Here is a 27,229-nt window from a genome sequence, read left to right on the forward strand (position 1 = left end):
TGAATGTAGTGTAAAGCGCTTTGAGGTCCGTAGGGACTAAATAAAGCGCTATACAAATACGGGCCATTTACCACTGGTTTTACAGGTGCGTGAATATATTTAGCCAAAAATATAAGATAAGATAAGATAAGATAAGATAAGATAAGATAACCTTTATTAGTCCCACACGTGGGAAATTTGTTTTGTCACAGCAGGAAGTGGACGGTGCAAAAGTTATGACGCAAAACTATAAACTATAACTATAAAGGAAAATTATTTTGACACATAACGAAGATGGTTCAGCCTGGTATAAAATGTTATAATTTGTTTTCACCATCCGAGTCTACCCAAAATTCTGCAGTATATAATACTACTACTTCTACTGCTACTACTACTATAATAATAACAACTTTATTTATATAGGATTTTTTAAACCTAGTTACAAATTGCTTCACAGTTTGGATAAAATCACTTATTAAAGATAATTCTACATATTCAAACACATTAGAAGAACAAGAGCCAAAAACACTGGGAGAAACATTAAGGAAACACAACTATGGAGACGAGTTTTTAGCAGATTCGCTCCTGAAACTATGGTATGTGCCAGGATTGGGATGCTCAAAGATTTTAGACGAAAAATTGAATGAAAAGGAATAAGTAAAATAAAAACTGTACCTGAACATGTATCTGTAATAAAAAAAATATATATATACACTGCCAACTCATTATGAGGGGGTCATGTGGGAGGCACTGATTGATTTTCCATGGAATGACCATAGGAAGTATGCTGTCGATGGCTGTAATCCAAAGTATCGGGAGCCTGTAATCCTATGTGTTGCTGTCCTGTCACCGGCAGGGTGCGCTCTCGGTGCCTTTACACTGGCCATCGTTAGCGTGACGCGCCAGAGTCAGCTGACTGAAAACAGCCAATCACAGCGTAAGGGCAGACTGAACCGCCTTGCAGTGTGCTGTCCTGAGAGTTGTCAAGGTTTTGGTTGTGGAGTATCCGTGAGGGGAGCAAGGGCGGTTACGCTTGTACAATGCCGAATAAAACGAAAAAAGATAAGGTGAGTTAGACAAAAGCTAGCAGGCCGTGTCCATAGTGAACAAACTTTGCACGAGTTACATTTCATTGAATTTATTGATAACGTGCCGGGTGTATAATACGACATTTTGCTACCAGCGCAGTGTCCCATCACACAAACGTTAGCCAGCCTGCAATCATTACCTGCTAGCCCTATCCTGCCGTCATGTTAGCACTTGGCACGTTGTGCAGTGTTATGTAAATAGAGTACCCTTATCTTAAAGTGATACTTACATTGCACGTGTGTGTTATTTTGGTGTAAATTTAAGGACTTTTAGAAGCTGAAACCTCGGGTCGTGTAACGTGAGCTAGCTAACAGCAGACTTTACAGTGTGGTTAAACAGGAGTGCGAGACTGGGTGGGCAGGCGTGCTATATTTAGCTTGGATTTGTGCAAGGCGGCATTCACCAATTGCATTCACCTGATGTTGTCAACCAATATAAACTTCATTTAATTAAATCAAGTTTATAATCTTTTGATTGAAAATGTTTTTGCAGGAGTCTCCCAAGTCTGGCAAAGTGGGGAAGAGTGGAGGACAGGAGAATTCAGAACATGAGGTATGCTAACAAGGAAAACCACTCTAAGAACACATAACTTTATTTTTATTTAAAATGTATTTAACCCTCAAATTGGGACTTTTGAGATGTCAGATCTCGTTTGTGATAGTCCCCTGCCCAAGAGAACAACTCAAATAGAATGAGCATATACATTACCAAAGACCCTAAACACAGAGCGATATATAACATTAGATTAGATAGAGGAAATAGAAACTTGTAAATGATATATTAAAAGCTAAACAAGCAGTTAAAAAAAACCAACACACCCTAGACTCATCACAGATCAAACAGAGACCGCAAGGGTTGGGATAACCTTTTCAACTTGATGTAATTACCTCCAAGTCATTTAAAATTAAATGGAATTTAGTGACACCAGCTTTGCAAGAGGAGTATTACATTATAATTGGATTATTACTGCATGATAGTGGTCTCCAGTATTAGTGATTGTGGTTGCAATACAAATGAACGTACATGCTGAACTTATTTTTTCAATTTAAAAAAAATGAAGAGGGACACGATAAAGCTTAAGTTTTATTGTGTATATCTAGTTTATTGTCTTGTTATCAATTCAGTGTTTTGCAGATTACAATTTATAATGTTGCTCCTGAAGTGCCGATTCAGAATACTTAAATGCATCACAAAGGCCTCCACAAACCAGGATGCCTATGTTATATACTTGTGCAGAAATTGTATATTTTTCACTTGACAGCAAGTACTCATGCAAAAGGACAGGAAGCCTCCTGTGGAGTGGAACAAGAAAAGCTTATTCTGTTTTAGGTCTCATGATTCTTTGAACTCATCAGGGGAAAATTCTTCTTTGTGACCAAATTTGCTGTAGCGAGCTAACTAATGATGGATGTGAGTCACATGAACACCATAGTGAAATATGGGAGTATGGACTACTTGTGTTGGCCATCTCAATTTGAAAATCTCAGTCCATCACAACTGTGGACTTACTGTAATATTGGAAAAACATGAACTTTCTGTCATTTAATTGTTTATCTCTTACTTAATGGCTTTGTAGGAATATGAATGGGAGTAGGGAGTGATTAATCAATAGGAATCTATGAACTCCTTCATATTTTCTAAAGCTGTCTGGCGTGCAGGATTGGAGTCTTTGCCATGCTCATTCTGGTCTGCTGGCCTTACATTTGACCTCCCTGTACTAATAAAACTAGTAAAATGGGATGATGATAATGACTGAACTCAAACAACTAGAGGCGCTTTAATTTTTTTTAAAGGAAGGCAAGCATTTGAATGCAGTTATGTCGCGTGTGGAATGAGAGCTGGCAGCTGTTTGTGCTGCCTAGAAAGCAAAAGGTAGTCCTGCTCTTGCACAGATTACAATGTTCTCAACCAGGCTGTATTCCGGTGTCACCACAGATGGACTGAGTTTAGGTGGCAAGGTCTTTTGAAGTCTGTCCGAGTACACTTGACTCATTTTAACATTTACATATTTTTCTTTTCATCCTTTCAAGAGATCTCTCTCCCCCCCCCCCCCCCCCCCCCGTGTCCAATTTGCATATAAACCACAAAGGCACACATACACACAGATTATAGTCATGGCACAAATTTTGTATTGTATACAATATGCAACTTGAGTTTTTACAGTAGTCATTCACACTGGTTCAGAGTTATTGTGCCAAGAGATCAGATTCATTTTTATGAGCTTCTGGACTTAGCCCCGAAGCTGACATCCAGCATGTCACACTGACAACAAAAGCTTATCAAATGCCTATGATTATGTTTTTACCATATTATAAAAACATGAAATGAAAACTTTAGGCCATGACTGTACAAGCTAAATCTGTGGGAAACACACTATTTTATTGCCTTGTGTTATATACACAGTCCAGTTTATTGAGTTATAAAATCCACACTTGTCAGTTAGCAGATAATTTCATTAAGCTTTATATCTATTTCAGAGCTTTATGTAGTTACCAGTTTAATATAATCCCTATTATTTTCCACATTTGCGTTGTACATTTACAATTACAATAAAGGCCTTATCTGTTCTATTTTAAAACCTGTCCTTTAATAACAGCTGGCTAACAGCTGGCTAACAATTACATATATTAGTCATCCTTGCCGACCTACTGAAATTTATTTATTTATTTATTTATTTATTTATTTATTTATTTATTTATTTATTTATTTATTTATTTATTTATTTTTTCAAGCTGAAAGTTTCAGGCTCTGCCAGCATTAGACTTGCGTGTCAGCAGCCATGTATTAGATCAGCTAGTGCACCAACCTGTGTCAAATTAAAATCGCTGGGCTGCAAGCTGTTGTCACTGCCCCCACCCTTCCTTTTTTCCCATATGCTCTGTCAACCAGAAATGCATAACTGTAAAGGCTGTTATGTAATATATATGTAACTTTCATTTGGCTTGTTGTCAGCAACCATAACTGACAAATGAAAATTTGAAGCATTAAATGAGAAGAACCATAGATGACAGATGTTTCTACTTTGGCCTAATATACTTACATGAGTTAATTCAGATCTTTCCAGTACATTAATATGTAATCGAGTTCATAGCAGAAGTCAGCACAGCGGCATTTTCCACTTCACACAACAGCTTTCTAGTGGCACAGACTGATTGTCTGTCTTGTAGTGTGGCTCAGACTGTGGCCAACTTTGTCTGGGTCTTAAGCGAATTTGATAAATCTCTTGTGACTCAGACTCCACAGCTGCATCAGGTGAATTAAGCTCTGTGTCATCAGGTCCACACTGATAAATGGATCCTAGTAGGAAGGCTGGATCAGTTGAACTTGCTGCTTTCAGGTGATCCCACATCAGGATGATGCACTATTGTAAAGAGTAATTGTACATTTGGTAAACGGGTTTGTTTTTTTTAATGAGCATTTTGTCAAGTGGATGGCAACTCAGTGTATATAATTAAAAGTACCAGTTGTGCTCCTTGGCTGGTGGCTGCATGCACACATTTTTATTAGATTTCTGCAGAGGTTCATTCGCCCATATTTTATACCTGCATCTTTTTTTTTTTAGTGTGTCTTTGCTCTTATGTCCGTGTAACTAATGTGTGTTTTCTCTTGTTTCAGCAGAGCTCTAACAGGAAGGCTAGCAATAGTGTTCCTCCAACAACTCAGCTACTAAAGGGGAAGCAGCCAGGTTCCCAGACACCTGTCAAAAAGGACAAGAGGCAGAGCTCCTCTCGCTTCAGCTTGAGCAACAACAGGGAACTGCAGAAACTTCCTGCTTTTAAAGGTATTCACCTGTGTGACAGTCTGAAATCCATTTTATGTAATCACATAATGAACTACAGAGTGCGCTCGATTTGGTAGAATTTGCATTTGTTATATATTCATAGAGAACGGAGTTGAGGTAATGTTTTCACGCTTCAGGGTTTTGCACAGAATTCAAAAATCAAATCAACCAAATTTGGCAGGTGGAGAAAACTACCTGGTCTGCCTGTGTATGTTTAATATGTAAGAAATGTCTCAAATGCAGATCTAGATAAGTGCACACCTCACAGAAATATGTACTAACAAGCACGTACTCAATTATTTAGTCACTCCTTCCCCACAGAAGTTCCCATGAGCATCCCTTGCTGCATCACCCCCATTTTAATACCAGGCTGAACATGACATTATGCAATATGTGGAAACAAACAGAGGACATGCATGGCATGGATTTTGCTCTGGATTTAACCCAAGCATCTATATTTAGTGATAATCCAGAGATAAAGCTTTAATTCCACGGCCCTTGTGTTTCCGAATGTTGCCAGTGAGCAGATAAGACATGTCTGCCAGCTATTACTATTCCTCCTCCTGTCTTTCCTCGTGAACTTTACAGATGTATATGGATATTTAGTGTCCAAGTTCAGTGCCAGATCCAAGAGCAACGAGCAAACACTGCTGCGACACAATAAATGCATATTGTCAGCATTGTCCTGTGTATACATGGATGACTGCACGCATAATTTCTCAGTACTTTAATTATAGTTACCTAACATAGTGGTATGCTTTACAGACAGTTATATTGACATTGTTGGCTGTTAAATAATCATGTAATTAAACTTCAAAAACAATTTTATAACTGATAGTGGCAATGGCACAACAGGAATTGGTTATACTGTTTCTGTTTCTTTCTAAATGTTCAGACTCAGGAAAAATAAGAATCTCGTAGGAAAAGGGTATTTTAGTGGTCCCCAGATGACTATTCTGTTTAGTAAGTGAAACAAAGTTGGGACATTGGAAATGTGCCCGACACTTTCAGAGTGGGTAGGGAGAATTATCCATCTCCTTTCAAGGACAGATATTTCCTGGATTGTTAGATTATTTACAGTTGATGGAACAGCAGTGTAAAGTTTATGGAACTGATGTAACCCCGAATGGTGGTGAATGCAGTCTCGTTGGGTTACTTGCTCAAAAGTTTCTGTATTTGGTAAAAGATATTGTGGACGTTCTGGCACTGATGCCGTGTGTGCAGAAAAGAGCGCTTTTGTTTTTGTTTTTCGTCATCGGTGGGAGGCTTGTAAGCTCACAGTAGAGCAAAGGCAGCGTTCTTCAAGGAGAATTTACGAATGTTATTTCTGTCTATGGAAACCTTGGCATGTAGAGCAAAGTTGGATTTCCTAAGGTGGCAACATGATAACAGGCCATTTATTGTTCATTGTGTCTTTATGCTCTGCCATAAAAAAATGATTGTGTCTTTATCTTAGCTAGCCGTTACCTTTGTAACGTGTGAGGAAACCAATAGGCTTAACTTCATTTCTGATACAGCCTGCTCACTTCCCACACCCCAATGAGAGCTTTGATAACATTCTGCAAAACATTATCCCACAGTGGCCAAGTAGATGTTATCACTTAGTCCTGTCCAAACAGGCTCCTCGCTTGGCCTGTTTTCATTCCAGGCATGTTCACCACCTCCTGATGGAAACACATGTCCGTGAGCCTGTCCCGCAGAGCCGCAAAGTTGAGGCGAGACTTAAAAACCCTGACCAGAAGCAGGCCTTTCCCATGAACTTCCAGATTCGTGTGTGCTTTCTTTGACTGTATGGTTCAAATTTTTGCATTTGTTTGGACGATAGTTTGGTTTCTGTTGAAACCCGATGTGGTGAGCTGCCGTTTTTTTTTGTGTGTGTAGATTTTATAAGACAAAATACACAAATCCAAACTTGTTTTTTTTGTGTTTGGCATAATGTTCAGCTGGAGATCTGTCTGACTGAGGCAAGTAAACAGGAGATTAATTCCTCTTTCTTTGTCTCATTGCAAGTGTTATATACATGTGCCAAAAAGCACAGAACAACAACAGTTGCTCCCTCTGTATGGGTTCTCTTTTAAAGCAGGAGCTCTCCTTCATGGAGCCTTGGTCTCACAGGGTTTGGTGCCACCTTGTGGCTAGAGTGTCAAATATGAGAGGTGATGATGAAGGACATGAGTATATCTACTTGTAACCAAAGTTTAAAAACAGATAATACTTTTTAATCTGATTTTTTTTTTTTTTTAAATTGAGGGTACAGTTAACATAGTGTATGAAATTTGCAGTCCTTACCTTTTTAATGAGACTATGCTTAATGGCAATGCAAAACTTTCCCATGTTCCTTTATAAGTTGAAACTGTTTTAAGGGGCACTTTAATGGATATAATTAACAGTCGGCAGACCGCAGATATGCAAACATTGTACACAATGTAAAAAAGAAAACATAAGGAAAATAAAACACTTAAACAGAAGGACACCAGGAAAAGCCTTACAAAAACAACATAATGAAATCATAATGACCGAGAATGTTTATTAGTCTGTGAACAGTAGTTCGTGCTAACTCTGAGATATGTTTTATTGAGTAAACAGTTGGATGAGAGAGAAATTGTGTAGAGTAAAATGTTACAGATAGTGACGAGGCTAAATGCCTATGTCACGGCAGATTCTGGTGGGTACTAAAATATTATTTTTATTGTCGCAGGTTAAGTTGGGACATTTCTGCTCTTTTATAAACATGTAGCTACTAGTATTCAAAGTAGTTTGGATTTAGTTTATGCGTCACAAATTGTTATGTTTCTCCCGTTGTTGTGTTTCTCCTGTTGAATGAGCGTAGTTCATTGTAAATTATTAATTGTCTGAAATGAATCTTATCAGTGAGAACGGTACACGGGCTTCAGCACTAGTCAAAGACACAATGGACACAAATGACGAAGCACGGAGCAGGGACAGCTGGAGACAGTGGGCTGTCCCAAGTCTAATAAGCTGCAGTGCTTCTGACAGTTCTGACTATTTTTTTTTTTTGGTGTCACACTGTGTGCCAACAGCTAGTTATGTTTGACTTCTTCAGTGTACAGTCATCTTCATTTTGAGGGATAAACAGTAAAGATGACAGAAGTTATATGGTCAGCAGTTATGTTTTTTTTTTTTTAAGCATTTTTTCAGCCTAGCACTAGGGAGACAGGATAATGACAGCAAACGTGAAGATGTTAAAACTAAATAAGTTGTGTGTTTAGTTCTGTTATTGCTACCTGTAATACAGTTGTTTAGTAGGTGTCAATGACTGTTAGCAGAAAACACAGGTCTAAGTCAAACTACTAAAGTGTACGTCAGTCAGTTTTTATTTTTATGAATCGAAATGTTGCTTTTACTGTGGTTGTCTTTTAGTTACATTCTAAAGCTTCCAGGAAGTAATCTTAACGTTAAATCACTATTTGTCATGTCATGTCAGAGAAACGTCTTTAACTTTGAATACATGTGGGAGCAGAAAAAGGCCCCTACAACTCATGACAGAAACTTCCCGGGTCAGACATTTCATATGAATAAAAATACAAAAAAAGTCACTGGCAGTGATCATGGTGTTAAAACTGCTCAAGCTGTGCACTGGTTTTGCACGATTGGACTTTTCAGCATTGCTTCTAGAAGGGTTTTGTAGCTAGAAGTCAGAGAATCAGACACATTGCTATATTTAAGCAGTGAATATTTCATTTATGCATCAGCAACATTCAGAAATGACAGGATCCTACTAAAAAACATGACACTGTATCTGAATTGGTGGTCTTTTGTTTGGAAGAATAGTAAATATTGAAAATGGTATTTAATTAATTCACACACGTTTACTATATCTGCAGGTCTAAAACTTGTTTTTGAACTTTGAAAAACGTTTTAAGCTTTTAAACTGTTGTACATATTATAATAACACATTCCTCAAGTTACCAGGTTTAAGCTGCAACATTAAATGCGATCTCCAAGCGTGTTTATCTTGCAGTCATCAGCCACAGGTGTTTTCCACTTGTGCAACATTTTTAGTGGCACAATGAACAAATCTGGGCTTTGTTTCTTAATATATCTGCTTCTAATGTGACTAATACAGATCAGCATGTATCATCGCTTTGTGATTCATCTTTGCGTTACGAGAAGAAGAAAAAATAGGTTGGATCTTGATAAAGATGTCCCTATCATTGGAAGCTGCCTAAGTTCAGCCACTGTTGAAAGAGCCTGTGTCCTCAGCTGCGTCGATCAGTCTGTTTCTCCAAATAGATCTGAGCCTTAAGCGTTTACAGAGGACCGTGACATTGAAGATCAGCAGACCTGTGAATGAACCACTTCGTTGTGTATTTTAGGCAGTGCTGCTGATATCAATGATACGTTTAGAAAAAGCTCTGAAACCATGCTTGTGTTATAGCAATCTCACAAGTTTCTTCGCATTTAAAAAATAGCACAGACACAGCAGAAAGCTCGAGTTTGGTGAATGCATGTGCCAAAGTAGCATTTGTAATGAGTAATCCAGTATTTTCTTCTCATGGTCATGGATGCACTATGCCTAAGGTACAAAATGGCAAGAAAGAGCCCTTTATATGCCCAGATTAGTTCCTGCTGATGAAGTGCTCCATTATCGTATATATTAGGACCAACTAAACTAGATGTTAAGTATTACATCCATTAGGGGTGTAGTTGTTCCCATTTTGTACAGTTGACTTTAGTGTAAGACTTTTTACATCCTCTAACCTGCAGACAAACACGTATACAAGCTCAAGGTTGTGTAGCAGGAGCAACAGTGGCAATACAAGAAGTGTGCAAGAACAAACAGCAGCCGGACTCGAACCACACCACACCTCCTGCACCTCCAGCGGAGAAGTGCAAACCCACAGGGAGGAACCGTGACACCATTATGTGCTTTATGAAATACCACACAAAATGCATTTTGCACAAACATTACATTAGCCTAAAACAGTGTTTGTTTGTTTTTTTGTTTGTTTGTTTTTTTTTGAAAGTGTGAAACTTCCAAAACACTTTATGTATTCTATTTTTCTTTTTTGAGCTTAAATGGTAAATGGCCTCTATTTGTATAGCGCTTTACTAGTCCCTAAGGACCCCAAAGCGCTTTACATATCCAGTCATCCACCCATTCTCACACACATTCACACACTGGTGATGGCAAGCTACATTTAGCCACAGCCACCCTGGGGCGCACTGACAGAGGTGAGGCTCCCGACACTGGCGCCACCGGGCCCTCTGACCACCACCAGTAGGCAACGGGTGAAGTGTCTCGCCCAAGGACACAACGACCAAGACTGTCCAACCTTCCGATTACAAGGCGAACTCCCAACTCTTGAGCCACGATCGCCCCGAGCTTAACCAAACCTCTGTATAGAGTTACATCTGCTGGACAATATTATCCACAAATAATGATTCCCCTAATTACTTTTAAGCAGTCAAGAGTATATCAATGTCTTCCTTCTTTGCACATTATGCAGAAACTGCATAGAAAAAACAACCCTGTTGCCTTGCTGTAGTTGCTCGGCCAGTTTTATGTAATCTTAGCTAACGCTGCCAATCACTGAAATGACAGCAATCATAGTGCAAAAAAATAATGTCGTTTTTTGTCCTTCACAGAAGAGAAGTAATTGCGAAGGCTAGTATGCCATACACACATTTTAATAGAAATGTTTGTGGGTTGTCACACAGCTATGGTTATGAAATGTTCATTCTAATGGGGTAAGCAAAGTCTTTTTGTGCAGTCTTTTCTCCTCGGTGGCTTTCTTATGCAGCAAAAATTATTAGATTATATGTGACTGTAGTCCAAATCTGTTTAATTCACACCCATCTACACTGTATTTGCGTGGTTATTCTTCGTGCATAGGAATGCTTATGACTTTAGCTGAATCACTGTTTCGACACCTTGTCTGTATGTGCTTACTGTACTTTCAGTATGATGACACATATGGCATGCACAAAAAAAAAAATGTCGGTGTATGTTCTGATTGTGTTTGTCTGTGTGCAGAGTTTTACAGAGCCCTATTGTATTCTAAGGGTGCAGTGGTTACTATATTTGGGAGTGCTACGCCAGTGACTGGGAGTATGGATTTCTTGCTTTTAATTGTCTGTGTCACCAATGTGCCCGCAAAGGTTTACAGTGCAGGCTTTTGTTCCCCAGTGCTGCTGATTCAAAATGTGGCTTTCTGCATATGCACATCCTGTGTTGCTCACATTGAGACTTCCTGCCTTCCTGTTTCTCTTGTCACATACACCTGGGCTCAGGCTGTGCTGCTGAAGAGCCATCTGTCATGCAAACACAGACACACGCGCACAAAGTTGGCACGCATGCTGGAAATGGCAGCAGACATTAAAAAAAGGTCCACTAGTTGATGACCAGTGTAAGGTGACATTAAGCATTGAACACCTTGTTGTATTTTGTTTTATTTAGGTTTGCCAATATGGAAAAGATATATATAAATCTTCTAAAGTTTGTATCTGTCTTGTGTGAAACTTGTATGAAAAGCATATAAGAGTGAAAACAGATATAAGATCCCTTGAAAAATTATATAAATGAAACTTCCATGTTTTGGATACTTCCTAAAACAATATATGAAAGTAATGAGAAAGTGGCCACTTTCATGAGTATATCATATAAGCGTTATATGATTCACTATATGAAGCAAGCTAAAGCTGATGCAAGTCTTTTATAAGTTTTTCTTATTTCTTTTCCATGTGGGTGTTGTTGGGAGTTAAAGACTAAAAGAGAAATAAATGGTTTCCTTTGTCCTCTGCTTCTTACAAGCAACCTACATGTTGTACAGTTATTTGTATTCCATGGTATTATTATTCCATTTGTGGTTATTTCAGAACCGGTTAAATGGAATTCAGGCGAGTTGTTTGTGCTTTAAAAACTCCTTGACAGATGTAGGTTCTTTTGGCCCAATCACAGTAACTGGCCCACCCCTTTTCTCCCCACTCCAATAGCCAGTCTCTTTCCTCATGTTTATTTATTCTGACAGCCCGCCCATGTGATTGCAGCTAACCAACCAGGTTGCTTCTGTGTGGGATGACATCACTAACTAGCTGGTTCCCTCCAGCAGCAGGGGAGCTTCATTTTCTGCTCAGTGTTCGTGCTAAAATGGAGGCTGGCTCCTCGCCTTAGCCCGGGCTACCCTCTTCTCTCCTGTTTCCTGCCTCAGCTCACTGATGTTGGCATGTACTAGAGCTGCCGGCGGGATGGTTCTGGATGGACCGAGCGCCAATGGGCCTTTCCAGCCTGTGGCCCTCATGCATTTTAGAGGTGAGAATAGGAAATCTGCTGCTGTGTACTGGTCTGTTTAAAGAGGAGGTGGGCTTGAGTGTTAAGCAGCCACAGCTGGTGATTTAAAAAAAAAAAAAAAAGAAAAGAAAAAAAAAAGCTTGATATTATATGTATCATTACTTTTGTGGAGGCGAGTTTAAGAGTTTTTTTTAGTGTTGTTTGCACGAGGGTTTTTGAAAGAGAAAGGAGGTGATTGTGTTTGTATGTCAGCAAGGAAGGGTTCTGCCAAGACATTGCAAAGCTTAGCTTTAGTTTAGGGGGGGGGGGGGTGTAAGATTGGTAGTTTTGAGTCTCCCCTCCCCCATCAACACTATTGATGTCATAGGAAGTGAGGTCAAAGCTTGTTGTTAGTTTGTATATGTCTGTATTGTATTGTTGCAATGTGACTAACATAAGTAGAAAGGTTGTTTGATGTTGTTGTAGCTCCAGTGTTCTTCTTGAGTTGACGTTGATTCGGACAAACTTAAGGAAGCTGGAAGCTGTCTCTAGATGAAGTGGCAGTGTGTGTTTAACATGCAGCCAATTATTTCATATGCTTGCTGCTGTCACAGTGATGTCAGTATCATGGTGTTGCTTATGTGGCTGTTAACATGGTCTCGTGACATTTATATGCATAGTGATAATTACAGCAAGTTATGGCAGAAAGCCACCGGTCCCTCCTTCGGATATCCTGTGTCTGAAGGGACAGATGGTAAGCGCACCACATTTGCCATTAGGGACACTTTATTAATCAGTTATTTTCATATTCCGTAGTACAGAATGTCTGAGTCAAGAGTTGTGCTTAGAAGCAATTTGTGTTCGTGGCTGGCTTCCTGTATGCATGCTGGAGCTTTTAGATGAGTAAAGGTTATTCACTGATCCATGCAGAGACGCTCGTGTGTGAAGTCTGCAGTTGCACAGCAGGTCTCTTAATATTTTAGGTCTGTTCAGAAACCCTACTGCTGTTGTGTAACAGGAGCTGGTAGACCTCTCAGCACTCAGAGGCTGATGAGTCGAGGTGCTCATGAGTCGGCCTGTAACAGTAATAGGAACAAAACTTGATGCAGGTGTACCAAGCCTCAAATAACTCAGCAACCGTTTTTCTGTATTCATCTTACTCTTTTCGCTATAAACACCACATTTGACCACCTCCCCTCTACCCTTAATGACAAGTTTTGACACCTCAGTGTTTATCAGTAAAGATGTTGTTTGATGACCATTATGATAGTTTCTGGGTTTTTCAAAGGGTAGCTGAATAAGCAGAGACCACCCTCACGAATCTGCACACCCAGTCATTTTGTTCTATAAGCAGCTCAATTCAGAAAAGACCTTAAAGGGTCCTTGTAGGATTTCAAGCGTTAAAGAGTTAAGGGTAAAATTTTGAGACTTCCTAGTAAAACAGATGCTACTATATTAACTTAACACTTATAAATATTTTTATTAACTTGCATGCATTTAGAGGGGATTGTTCATCATTTTGACAAGTATTTGTGCTCACTGTCCAAACAAGGCTTAATATATATATATTTTTAAACACACTGTACGCACTTAAGCAGAAGCAAGCTGAATATTAGTCATGAACACAAAAAGTGGTCGTGAGTTTTACTTTCACAGTTAGTGCACCTCACTGGAAAGGAAGACACTCTTATGTAAACTTGCTCCAGAAATACAAAATGGATGTTGTGGCAAAAGCTCAAGAGCTTGGCTGATGTTTGACCTTTTACTGTGCTCAATTGGATCCTGTTTGCGGATAGTAGTTTGAATATGGCAGTTAGTCTTCTAAATATAAATTCAAAAATCTTCCAGTTTTTTCCAAATATCTTATGGCATGTATAACTATTTGTATAAAAACAGACAAATGTAAAACAAGAGCCAACAAAGAGCTATTAGATAAGAAAGGAAGCAACAGTAAAGTAAGGAAGCTTCACCACAAAGCTTTGACACTGTAACAGTGTTGGGGAATTATAAAGCAAATACATTATTGATTCAAAAGGGTAGTCTACCTAAAAGAACTCATAGGACAGCTTTGTTTCATGCTGTTTTAAATGCTAACGTTTCCTCTGTGACTAATGTGGAGGTGTGCTGTCAGTCGCAATTTGAGGTTCTAGTCTGTGAGCATTGCCTCCATTACTGAATCTTTTAGAATTGACCTATTTTATTGGTGCCAGCTGTTAACATTTTGTCTGGTATCAACTTATGCAAAGCAGGGTCTGCACAGAAAATACTGTAGATATATAATTACAGATTACCGTGCTGTTTTAACTCTTTATTCCAAAGTGTTCAAGAAAGCCACTGGACGCTTATAAATGTATCTGTAAGATTACTGAGTGTAGCAGGGAGTGCTGACTGACACTTTTTTCAGCCATAGCTGATGTGATCAGCAATTCAGCGGTCTCTTGATTCCAGTGTAGAAGCAGCAGACATGCGTCTCTGATTAGCAGTGGTCACCCCCTGGTCCAAAGTCCCGTCTCTGCCTGCAGTCACCATGGTGATGTAGGGTACACATGCAGATTGTTAATGGGGAGAAAAGAAAGACTCAAGAATCACAGACTGTGATGAAGAGATTAATGCTGCCCCATAGGTAGGTTTTATAAGGTGACATTCTGTTTTAAGACACTAATCCCCGTGTTGGATGAAAATGAATGAGCACCAATCCACTTCTCTTGGTTTCATGGTATTTTCTGGAGCTTGGGAATCGGATGAGCTCAGGCTAATTCAGAGGAGAAGCTTCCTTTCTGTGACTCGTGTCATTTATTACAGGCTGCTACTGACAGTTTTGATCATTGTAAAGAAAAGGGAAATAGCTGTGTCCTAGTGAAGGCCCCATCACAGTAGAGTGCATAATGCTGGGGTTATTTGGTGCTATATAGGCTGCTTGTAGTAATGGCGTCCTTTCTACTTTTGTCAAAAAAAGGTGAAAGTAAGTTGCACTTTATTCAGAGCTCTTCTTCCTGAGTGCTGATAAAGGGAGAGAGCACACATTATAGCTATTTCTAAAATTGCTAAAATGGTTACCTGTAGATTTAGAGTAGGTCTTGTTTATAAAAACGTCCGTACTTTCATACCTTGCACTGTTGCACACCTTATGATGTACGGAGTGTGCAAACCCTTCAAGCTCTGTTCAGGTTCCCTCTGAGAAGTCCAGAAAGTTGATTGAAATTATGATCTATTTTAATATATAATAATTCTGTTTAGAAGCTTTGTTATTGTCACTTAATTACTTAATTGCAGACAAAAAATGTTTTCATACTTTTCTCTAATCGTTCATATCTTTAAGGAAGCTGTCAAGTGGTTATAAATCATTTAAACTGACACTGATTGGAGGTTAGCTCATTGTGCAAAATTCATTGGCTGCAAAAACATGTAATTTTTTTTAATTGCAAGCTAATAATGATACACAGGTAGGTGTGGCCCCACATTCCCAGAGGGTGCATCATTGATGTGGCGATAACATAGCAGTCATTACCTCACTAAGTTGAATTGGTTGCTTTTTGCTTTAATAACTAGAGGAACGTGTGTATGTGTGTGCAGAGTTGAGTTTGAAATCATTTGGATGAACAGTTTTCATTTTTTACCAAAGGATTTCACAACAGTTGGCGCACGGATACGTCAGCTGCAGGGCTGCTCTACTCTGTGATTGGTTATTGCTTTAAGCAGCTGTGATTTGTTATTTGGCTGTCAGCAGGCTTTCATCACCGGGTACACTGGCAGCACAGAGAGAGCTGCTGTGCACAGTTGATGCATGGGGCACTGGTAACTTCATTATCTATCATGTGACGTGCCACCCGGATATATTCTGCTTTATCAACCAAAATGCTTATCTCCAAGCAAACAGCTGAGCTGCTGTGCACAAATTCACAGTTCCAGTGAAGTCTGTAGAAACAATGCAGTCGTGCCCAGAATAAAGCCAGCAAGTCGAAATGTTCTTTCCTCTGGAGAAGCACAAAATATGTGTATCTGGTGTTTTTATTCAAGAGTTTTCAGTAGGAAATCCAGCATTTCCTGAACTATCAAATAAATGAAAACGCACACACAAAAGCTGCAACCGTTCTGTCTCAAACAAGCACAGCACAGCTCAGTAAACCTAAAGTTATTCAGAGACATGCCTTGCAGTCTATAACATTATAAGTCCTTTGTGATGGATCACAGCAAAATAAAATATGGTTGTAAAATGAAGAGATTGCTTAGCAAAACATTTAAAAGTAAGTCAGCCTGTCGGTATCATTGCTGCTCTAATGTTAAAAATCATTGACATTTTGCTTCGTGAAGAGAATTTGAATTTAATTCCAGCCTTTCTTCTCTCTGTTTCACAGATGTTCCCCCTGCAGAGCAGGAGAAGCTGTTTATCCAGAAGTTGCGTCAGTGCTGCGTTCTCTTCGATTTTGTCTCAGACCCACTGAGTGACCTGAAATGGAAGGAGGTGAAACGAGCCGCGCTGAGCGAGATGGTGGAGTACATCACCCACAACAGGAACGTCATCACCGAACCGATCTACCCAGAAGTGGTTCACATGGTCAGTGTTACAGTAAACAGTGGAAATGAGAAGCTTGGACCAGTTGTTTTTATTTTATTATTTTATTTTGACCTGGCAAATGTTTAATAAGTAGAGAGTATAAGTGAACATAATTAACTAAACTTAGTTAGCCATCTTTGTACTTTGTATCACTCAACTCCTGGAAAAAAGTAAAGCCTTGCATAAAAAGCGATTTGGTTACTCATATTGCAAAAGTATGTGTGGACTTTCTGTCTCGAAAGGCTACATCTTATGTCAACTTAACTTTCAAAATAAGAGTAAGGGAATTTTGTAAATAGGTCACATCATTGTCGGAGATGGAGGAAAAAATTAGAAGAAAATGCAAAGTATGTTGCCAAGATACATGGGACTCCCACCCAAGTCAGGTTTAAGTGTGAGGAAACTCTGCCACCAGTGTTTCCATGAATGAAAGCTTTAAATGATTTAGAATAGAACATTAAAATCTGTAATGTCCTGTGATGTACTAGTGCTGTGGTTCTATAGCTGATGATATTTCTCATAAAGCTTTTTATCCCATAGAATATGCAATGTGTAATATGGTTTGGGGAATGTTTTAGTAGTTTAGGTCTAAAAATATTCACTTACACAAACTCTGCATTGTTCCTTTATAATTGCTTTATTTCGTGTTAGCGAGATGTCACGTGTCACTTCTCTTACTGTAAAATTGTGTAAGTTGTAATTGTGAAAAAAGGCTCAGTGGAAGCCACATGGCCTCGGAGAGCCATCTCACCCGGTAGATTCCCTTTTCTTTCTTTTTTTCATGTTTGTGATGAAGCTGATTTGTTTTCTTCAGTTTCATTTTCGCAGCATGGAACGAACATTTTGTGGTTTTCACTTGACCCATTTTAGTTTTTATTTTGGTAGTTTTTTTTTTTTTGCCACAAATCTTTTAAGATCATTTAAATAATTCGTATGCAACCAGGTGATCTGTTTGTTTTCTTCAGCATGTCTCTTGTTTGAATTCGTCTAAAGATTGTTCGTGTATTGCACACCCTAAATTGTTTGTACCCCTCAATGGTGTAGGTCTGAAAACTGCTCGTTTAATCAGGGTGTTGCCAGTGCAGCTGTGTTGGAGCTCCTGCTGTAGATTGGAGAGGTGTTCCTCTTAGGTCGTGGTCTCAATGTGTTCCTGGTGCCAGATTTGCTTTCCCAAGCCAAATTAAAAAGCCTTTGATGTTAATCAAAGGCCGGCCTCAATGCCACATGGTAAACTGCAGATGATCAAGGTGCAAATTTCCCCCCGTCCTCCTTTGCCTGGGCTTTATTTGATCAATGCGGCAGAAAATGCAACTGAGCTGTCAAATCAGCATAAAAATATACTCTTACTCCTGGCAGCGCCTGTCCCCGTACCCCCTTAAAGACAAGGGCTCTTTGAAGTCCACTGATGGCTTTTATGATCAAAGTAAGTAAAGAGTGACACGACATTTTCCTTTATGGTAATAAAGTGTATTCTGATGCTAAAACTTTGCACATTATTTACTTCCGTAAGGTTTCTGTATTTCAGAGCATTTTTGACATCTCAGTGTTCAAGCATCATTATTTAAACAGGCATTATTTGCACTACATGGCACTGTAACAGTGGTTTCGTTGTCCTGATCTATTTGTTGAAAGTAAGGAGTGATTTCTGCTTGGAATAATAACCTGATGGTGAATGAGTGTTTTGACCTCTGATCGACTGGAATCCCAAAGGAGTTCTGAATGCGCCGTCTCAGAGGCAAAATAGATTCTTCACAGTCTGGGGTCTGTACAGTCACAGAAATAGGCCAGTATGGACAACTAGCGCAAGAGACTGTTGATATCCACTCACCTACCACCTTTTTATTAATTCTTTAATACAAACAATACCTCAAAGTTGATGTATTACACTGAACTTGTTAAAAAACAGTTTAAGTCTGATATGTTTGCACAATGTGTATTTAAAATGTAATCTCAAAATACTTCACTGGTCTTTCTTTCCACAACATTTTAACGTCTTTGCCCCTTACAGAGTCTGCTGTATTTTGCAGATATTAACTTATCCATATTGCACATTTTTGGTGATGAATCAGTTTCACAGCACTGCTCTTAATCTGAAGAAACGAATATACACCAATCCCCAAATCAACGCTCACTGCCTTGTTTTGCCTAGTATACCTAATATGTGCTGTGGATGTAGCATGAAAAATGGATACATTTCAAAGCACAGTCAGTCCACAGATACACAGATTCATCGTAGTTAAATGTATGAAATATTAAAAAGAGGAAGATATGAGCTCAGAGAACAGAGAGAAGCAAACAAATCTAAAGGCTGATTAAAAAGCAACATGAAACACAGTAACCTACACTCTGTTCTTGTTTATTGCTTTTCATAATATCTGATTTTCATTACATTACAGCATTCCAATTTTGACATAACTGTGGCTCGTAGGAGTACACTCAAACCTAAAGGTAACATTAGCCACAGCAGCTGCTCATACTGAATTTAATAAGGCAGGTCTCCTTCACAGCCGGGGGCGGTGCTTATCAGGTTTTGACGTCTCAGTTGGTTTTAACCTCGAAGGGCTCAAGAAGGAAAAGGAAGGAGAGGATGTAGTCAACTCATAATTTGTGGATCTAGACAATTTTTAAAAAATGGCAAAAAGTGGATTTTGCAACATTTAAACACGTTTATGCTGATAGAAATATTTTACTTGTCTTTTAAAGGCAGTTTGGACAGTACATGGTCCAATGGATTTGATCTATTTGTTACTACAGGTTACTGGCAGCCTACGTAAACAAAGAAATGGTGATGTTTTAAATATTGTGTTTTTATGCAAGTAAAAAGGGCAGAGGCCACCGCTTCCTTGAGCGGTTTGGATTTCTGTGGGGGAAATGTCTTTTTCAAGTTTATATTTATCTGGCATGTCCGATTGTCTGTCCTCTGTTTTTGTTTCCCAGTTTGCTGTGAATATGTTTAGGGCATTGCCGCCGTCATCCAACCCCACGGGTGCAGAGTTTGACCCAGAGGAAGATGAACCCACTCTAGAAGCTGCGTGGCCGCATCTACAGGTACATGCATCACACCCACATACATGGTTTAGTCAGAAAGAGCCTGTTCACCTATTTCTGTTGTTTTAAAGTCTTTGCCCCTCTTCCACAGCTCGTCTACGAGTTCTTCCTGCGGTTCTTAGAGTCACCGGACTTTCAACCAAACATAGCCAAAAAGTATATTGACCAGAGGTTTGTATTGCAGGTGAGCATGTTGCTAGAGCACAGCTTCTTTCTCTGTAAAGAGGAGCTATGATGCTCATTTCCACCTTGATATTTTTATTCTTAACTAGACAAGCTTTGCATGATTGATAGTTCAAAATAATCCTTGTTTATCGCATACCAGTGCTTGGTCCAGCCCCTCTGTTCGTGCACTGTCTAAAACAAGCTGTTTTAGCTCCTCTGCCTTTATGCATGTGGGTGAGGCATCTGCGTGTACAGCTTTGACTGTGCGCACAGATGCCTGGAAAGAACATATTGAGGATATCTGCTCTCCTACACGTCATTTGAGGCCAATGTTTGTCTGAAGTTTAGTGACTAAAGCAGCCTAAGGCCTGAAGTTTTGGCTTTTTCAGATTAGTTGCACATACACTGAAATCATTGTTTGAAGCTTTAGCCATGTTTAGTATGAGCATGCATTTCTGCATTTCTGTAATAGTATCAATGTGACAAAACAATAAAAACCGTAACATGCCCACTTAAGAGCATTGTATGTAGTACTTGGTTACGTTTAATTTTATTGTCCCAGTAACCTTCTTGTGTGTGTGTGTGTGTGTGTGTGTGTGTGTGTGTGTTTGTTCAGCTCTTAGAACTTTTTGACAGTGAAGACCCCAGAGAAAGAGATTTTTTAAAGACCACTCTCCATCGCATCTATGGGAAGTTCCTGGGCCTTCGAGCATACATTAGAAAACAGATTAATAACATATTTTATAGGTGAGTGTGTGTCTTCTATAGCTACATTAATGGTGCTTGTTTTGTTTATGGTTTTTTTTTTTTTTGGTTTTTTTTTTGTTTTCTTTAACCCTCAGGGCTCTATACTGGCCACTTGTGGCCACGAACAAGCTGAAAGGGTGGTGATTTTTAACAAAGCCTGAGGGTTAAAGGAACATTATTGCTAACTTGTGTGTGTTTGCCCTTTTTCAGGTTCATTTATGAGACTGAGCATCATAATGGAATTGCAGAACTACTGGAAATACTAGGCAGGTAAGATACTTTTAGATTTGTTAAAGCAGCTGCTGTTCGCAGTATAGGGCTCAAAATATAGGTTTGTTTTGTGTGTGTGTGTGTGTGTGTGTGTGTGTGTGTGTGTGTGTGTGTGCGCGCGCGTGCATACACGTACACAAGTGGTCCGCAGGTGCGCATTTGCTATCAAAATAAAAGATGCGCACCAGATAAGAAGTTTCAACATGCGTTTGCATACATATTAAAGGCACTGTTTTGGTCCACTAGAGTGGGATTTTCATGGCATATTCTGCACCACATCTCTGTGCGTTCATCATTTGTTTGAAGCCAACTCACCTCCTCCAACCACTTCTCCGAGAATATGCGCTTCTTTTGCGGACTCCCTCTGACATTTCTTTGGAGGTGAAGGAACACCAAAGTAATTGCTTAAAGGAGCTTCTTCGACATCTTTAAGAGTTCTAAACAAATGTCTGTCCTCCTCCAGAAAATCTTATGCACGCAAACGTGCGTTGCAACTTCTGATCTGGTGCGCGTCTTTTATTTTGATAGCGAGAGTGCACCTGCGGACCACTTATGTACACCCCTGTGTGTGTATATGTGTGTGTATATATATGTGTGTGTACGTACACACACACACACACACAGTATGTGCAAAAGTGTTGAGCTACCTCTTTTTTTCTTTGTAGTTTGCTAGGATAATGGCTAAAGGGTGCAGTGATTTATACCATTTGCAAATTTAAGTAGAAATAGAGTATATGAGGCAAAAAGTGAGTTTGCATAGTTTTAGTAAGTTTGAGAGTCAATATTTAGTAACGCCACCTTTATCCTTCAACACAGCCTGCGCTTTCTTGTGATTTCTTTGAGTTGTCTTCAGAAATAGTTCTCTGGGCTTCTTGAAGGACATTCAAAGCACTTCTCTGGATGCAATTGAAAAATGAAGCTGTTGGCAATCAGATGCTTTCCAGATGGAGTTGTATTGTGGAGGATACAGATTTCGGTGCCATCACTCCATAAGACTTGTTGCCACTGATTTCAGTCCAGTCCTTGTGTGATTTGTCATTTTCATTAGAACATTTCTAATGAGGCTTCAGTAAACAGATAATGGGTCACCTGAAAGGCCACATGGTATTTGCAAAGTTGCTATGTATGGACATATTACTGGTTCATCCCATGAGTTGAGAGATTATTTTGTGTTCGTAGGTCTGTGCTGAAAAAAAATTTCTCTGATAATGTTCAAGTACAAGGACTGAAAATGAGTGAAAGAACAGTGTCCAAAGAAAGTCTTTGAAAGAGCTTCAGAAATCCTGCAGAACTATTGTTCAAGACCATTTCAAAAATGACAGGCTGACTCCTTGGAAGAAATGTATAAGAGCATTAGTGGTGGCTCAAGACTTTTATTAATATTTAGATGCCGAATTATTGTAAACTGGAGTAATTTCTTCTCTAATAACGGTCTTTCTCACAGCATAATCAATGGATTTGCATTACCTTTGAAAGAAGAGCACAAGATATTCCTGCTGAAAGTCCTCCTGCCTTTGCACAAAGTCAAGTCCCTTAGTGTGTATCACCCACAGGTAGGAATTTTCTTATGCCTTGCTCTGCCTTCCTCTGCTATAAGCAAAACGCTGTAACAAAAGTATGTCTCGAGCAAAGTCTTTTCACTTGGCAGACATGCAGGTAATGCCTCAAAGCAGTTATTTTGTCAGTGAAGCGTGTATCCAATGATAAAAAATGTGGAGTTAGTCACAACTTTAACTCTCAATGTTCACCAGATAAAAATGCACATTTCAACTTAACAATCTGGTCCTTTTACCCCTAACTAATGTTTAAAAATAGCGTACACATGCAAAAACTGACATCTGTGCTCATGTGCCAATGCAGCAACATTTTTTTGCCTGATTAGAACATTTAGGACAGCCGCCATCTTTGATGTTACTTTATTATGTAGATTCTGTAGTTTGTTGAGTGCAATCTCTCTCCCAATAATATTTATGATACTTCTGATTTTGTCAAAATGAAAACAAATGCCGTTTCCTGTTTTTCCCTTTTATTTCCCAGCTGGCCTACTGTGTGGTACAGTTCTTAGAGAAGGATAGCACCCTTACAGAACCGGTAAGATTTATTTATTTTGATATTGATTTTTTGGCTTTTTTTTATTTTTTATTATCGATTGACCTTCAAGCTCTTTTCAGACATACGTCATTCAAACTCCTCAAGACAGTATTCTCTGTTTGTTTTATGGTGGGTAAGGTCGGAGCAAACATAAACGCGCTCACAAGTCCTCACAAACCTGCTGGAAGGTGTTTTGGATTTTGTGTGCTTGCATTAAGGCCCTGAGATCAACTAAACTACTTTATGAATATGTTGACTACTGTTTCTGCTTCTACTGATAGTTTTTGTAATGTAAGCTCATGTAATCCACCATCAGCAGATTAATAGCTGACCAAAATCGGCTGTCCAAACATTCCTGCTTCCTCTTTAATAAGCCTGGTATCCTGTCTGTGTGCGTAGACGGTAATGGCATTGTTAAAGTATTGGCCAAAGACCCACAGTCCAAAAGAAGTTATGTTCCTCAACGAACTGGAGGAGATACTGGATGTCATTGAGCCTTCGGAGTTCGTCAAAGTCATGGAACCCCTCTTCAGACAGCTGGCCAAATGTGTGTCAAGCCCGCACTTTCAGGTCTGAACCACATCCCTGTTTATTTTGATGCGTGTTTTAGTTAATCGTACAGTGTGCATTCTGTTTGTCTGTGTACGCACGTAACCCTGTGAAAAACTGTGTTGTCAGGTAGCAGAGCGAGCGCTGTACTACTGGAATAATGAGTATATCATGAGCCTGATCAGTGACAACGCTGCCAAGATCCTCCCCATCATGTTCCCGGCCCTTTACCGCAATTCCAAAACCCACTGGAACAAGTGAGGCTCCCCCCCACCCCCTCCATTTATCTGTTTATCTTTATGATGAAGTGTATGAGGATAGTACGTAAGCAAAGCAAGTGACCTGTGGTAACCTTTTTGTGTCTGTAGGACGATTCATGGGTTGATTTACAATGCTCTGAAGCTCTTTATGGAGATGAACCAGAAACTGTTTGATGACTGCACCCAGCAGTTCAGGGCAGAAAAAAGCAAGTAAGTAATGCAGGGAGACATCACACCCATTTATACAGCGCAAGCTACAGTTTCCTTGTTCTCATTACAGTGTTAGAAACGTCATGGAAAACATTGTTTAAACATCATTAGAAGTGGAAAAGATGACTAAGTAGATACAAACTAAAACCACAATCTCTTAACTTGAAAGAGTTTGGGTATATAACTTTTTTTTTTTTAACATGAGTTTATCTTTCAGCAAATCTTCTCTGTTTTGAAGAAGTCTCTTAGGACTCTGTGTGTGTTTGTGTGTGTCAGAGAGAAAGCCAAATGGAAAGAGAGAGAAGAAGCATGGGTGAAGATTGAGAATCTAGCAAAGGCAAACCCACAGGTGAGCAAATAAATAGTAACCTAGCAATTCTCACAGTGCTGCAACCCTCTCAGTGGTTTGCAGGGTATCTCAGTGCGAATCAAGCAGGGTTTGATGTTTTGGTGATGAACATCAGTTGGTGTTTTGACAAACACTCCAACTGAGGGGAAAAAAGGAAAAAGAGTTTCTAGTTTTTCTTCTCTTCTTTTTTTCTTTTGTGTATGTGTGGAAGCAACAGATGGAAAGTTACAGGATGGATTGTGGGGAAATGTATGTCCAAAAGCTGAGGATTAAAGTCATTGAGAAAAGTTCTGCTTAAAGCTAGCACCTCTCACAAACCTGTATATTGGATAATGCGATTCTTTGTGGTTAACTTTTCTTTCTCTTCCTGTGCTGCAGTTTGTCGTGTATGTGGACTCAATAGGATCAGGGAGTCCGATGGACATGGAGACAGATGGGCTACTGCTAGACGATGTCAACATGCTAAAGAAAGCAGTAGTTGAGGAAGCCACACAGGTCAGTGTGTGTAACATTTAATATGCATGCCTATATCTGAGGGGTACCACACGTTCTCACTGAAATGTGCACAAGCTTTGATGAATATCGCTTTAATATGAGACCTGTTTACATTTCAGTCTTAATGAAATCATATACGTGGTCATAAAAAGCAGAAATCTGGACACTTTAATTTATTTATTGATACTGACTTTGGCGCCAGGAATGGAGGTTTATTTTTGTTTGAAAACAAATAAATGTGGTTATGTTAAGTGGAACCACACAGCCACAGTCCAGCAGTCCGTTTTTTTTTTTCTTTCATTTTGCTTCAAAGCAGCAGAAAACTACAAGAAATCTTAATAATGAAGAAAATGTGTGAAGTGAAAAAAGCTAATAATATGAAATGAATTCCACTAATCACAGCTCATTTTGCAGGATGCTGTGGAGCCTCTCTCATTAGTTGACATAAATACAAAAGCAATTTTAGGACATTTAAAATTGTGAACTGTGCAGCTCAGGCTTAGCGACATTTTTCTCATGCCGTGTGCCAGTCACTTTGCCTAAATCGTCCAGTTTGGTGTGTCTGTACTGTTTTAGCGATAGCTGTGCTGTAAATAAAAACCACGTTCAGGCCCATAAATATCTGTGTGGCGCGTGTGAAAACAGCAGCACTATCAGGGGACTTTGTAGTGGTTACTGTGCAACTGCCGCTGCCACCAGCAGCTTTTCAGAAGCACAAAGACGAATGCGGATGTTCCAATTCTGCGCGATCGATGCAGCTCCTAATGCGTCCTGTCATCACTTTGTTTTTTTGTTAATATCTGTCAAATGCTAAAATGAAGAATGCTGTCGACCGAGCAGCACAGAACCTCTAAGCTGTCTGCACACTCCTGTTTGTGTAAAGTATGTGGGTGTAGGACTGTTGCAGACAGCATCTTCACATTTGTATTGTTTTGAAACAGTGGTCATAAAATGCACACATACAGTGAATTTGCAGGTTGTTGGTTAAAAAAATATTTCTTCAGAATCACAAATGAACTTGGTTTATGACTCAGCTGTTTGGCCCCACAAGTAATTCCTGAGCAAAGATGGTTATTCCAGCTGCTGAAACGGAGACAGATTACATAAATCACTTGAGCATCCTGTCTGCCTTCCAAACCCAAACAACAGAGACGGGATGAACAAAGAGTGTTAAAGGACAATATTGCCAGAGACTTGTCCATGCTGCACTATCACATTTTTCTTTATTATACAGTTTTGAATTGTATAGCTTATCAGTTTTGTCATGTAAGTGAGAAAAAGGTTTGAAAGGAAAGCAAATTGCAGGAATTAAAATCTTGTTCGGCCTGTAAAACGGGCCTCTGTGCAGAAGCTTAGGTTCATGAAGTGGGGCTGTAAATGCATTAGTTCTGATTTTACTGATCCCTCTTTGTGTCTGTGTCTAGATCCAAAAAGACCAGCGCAGAGAACGCCCGTTGATGCGGAGGAAATCTGAGCTCCCCAAAGACATCTCCACAGTCACAGCTTTGGAGTTGCACCGAAGAGCAGAGGAAATGTTGACGCCACACGATGGCCATTAAGAGACCATCCCAGACCTACCATAAACCAGCAGCATCCACAGTGGAATCACAAACCCACGGAGGGCCAGCACAAAACCCCCCAAAACAAAACAGAACTGTGGTATCTCAGTCCAGCCCAGTGCAACACAGAAATGAACGATCCCAGCTCCACCTGACACAGAAAATGTCTAAAGCCACACATCTAAGCCAGGTCCGGCTTTGCGAGACAAGCGGTGCTCGGTCCTTACTGATCCCCACCCCTTCACCTGGTTCTTGCTTGCGGTGCTGGGATGTCCTGCATGACCACAGCAACCCGCCGTATACTGAACTTCAAATAAGAAATTGTCATAATCTCCTTTTCTTCTGTTTTTTTTTTTTTTCTCCTCCCCCTGTCCGCTCAACTTGTGTTTTGGGGTGCTGTGCTGCCCCCTTCTGGTCATTTTTCTCAGGTGTTCTGTTCTGGTGTGTGTGTGTGTGTGTGTGTGTGTGTGTGTGTGTGTGTGTGTGTGTGTGTGTGTGTGTATGAGCCGTCTTCTTCTCGTCTCTTCTTTATCAACGTCAGGTGCTTGTACAAATAATAAGAGCCCCCAACTATAACTTCAATGGAGGCCATCTACAGTGGGGTGAGACTGTGTCAGTTCTTTCTGTATATTTAATATTGGCTGTTTTTTCTCATAAAATTTAAACTAGATAGCTGTTTATATTTTTCCCTTCATGCTATATTAGGAGCTCTTCTAAGATTTTTAAAAAATCACGTCCTATCTGAAGAACTGTTCTGTTTCTTGCTATTATTTTAGGATTCATTCATTCACTCCATTCATCAGGACTGGGCCACTCCTGAATTCAGCAGGGGTGTGTATTAAGGATTGGGG

The 27,229-nt window shown here is 39.6% G+C and overlaps 1 protein-coding gene across 3 annotated transcripts; it reads left to right on the forward strand.

Moving 5' to 3' along the window:
- The first annotated feature begins 920 nt into the window (after positions 1-920).
- On the forward strand, positions 921-27,229 carry ppp2r5cb (protein phosphatase 2, regulatory subunit B', gamma b). 3 transcript variants are annotated; one of them, XM_082504593.1, is made up of 16 exons: positions 921-1,046; positions 1,561-1,620; positions 4,684-4,849; positions 16,436-16,635; positions 19,573-19,683; positions 19,775-19,867; positions 20,465-20,595; positions 20,806-20,865; positions 22,310-22,418; positions 22,903-22,956; positions 23,356-23,526; positions 23,635-23,762; positions 23,874-23,975; positions 24,252-24,324; positions 24,703-24,819; positions 26,244-27,229. In XM_082504593.1, exons 1-16 carry the CDS (start codon positions 1,020-1,022, stop codon positions 26,376-26,378), a joined length of 1,737 nt encoding a protein of 578 aa, XP_082360719.1. In that variant the 5' UTR covers positions 921-1,019; the 3' UTR covers positions 26,379-27,229. The 3 variants fall into 3 exon arrangements, with proteins under 3 accessions (XP_082360719.1, XP_082360720.1, XP_082360721.1); XM_082504594.1 differs by having other exon boundaries at positions 924-1,046; positions 4,687-4,849; XM_082504595.1 differs by lacking the exons at positions 921-1,046; positions 1,561-1,620; positions 4,684-4,849 and adding an exon at positions 11,904-12,122.

The sequence above is a fragment of the Aulonocara stuartgranti genome (assembly GCF_965226115.1).
Source record: "Aulonocara stuartgranti genome assembly, chromosome: 15".
NCBI classification, from domain to species: Eukaryota; Metazoa; Chordata; class Actinopteri; order Cichliformes; family Cichlidae; genus Aulonocara; species Aulonocara stuartgranti.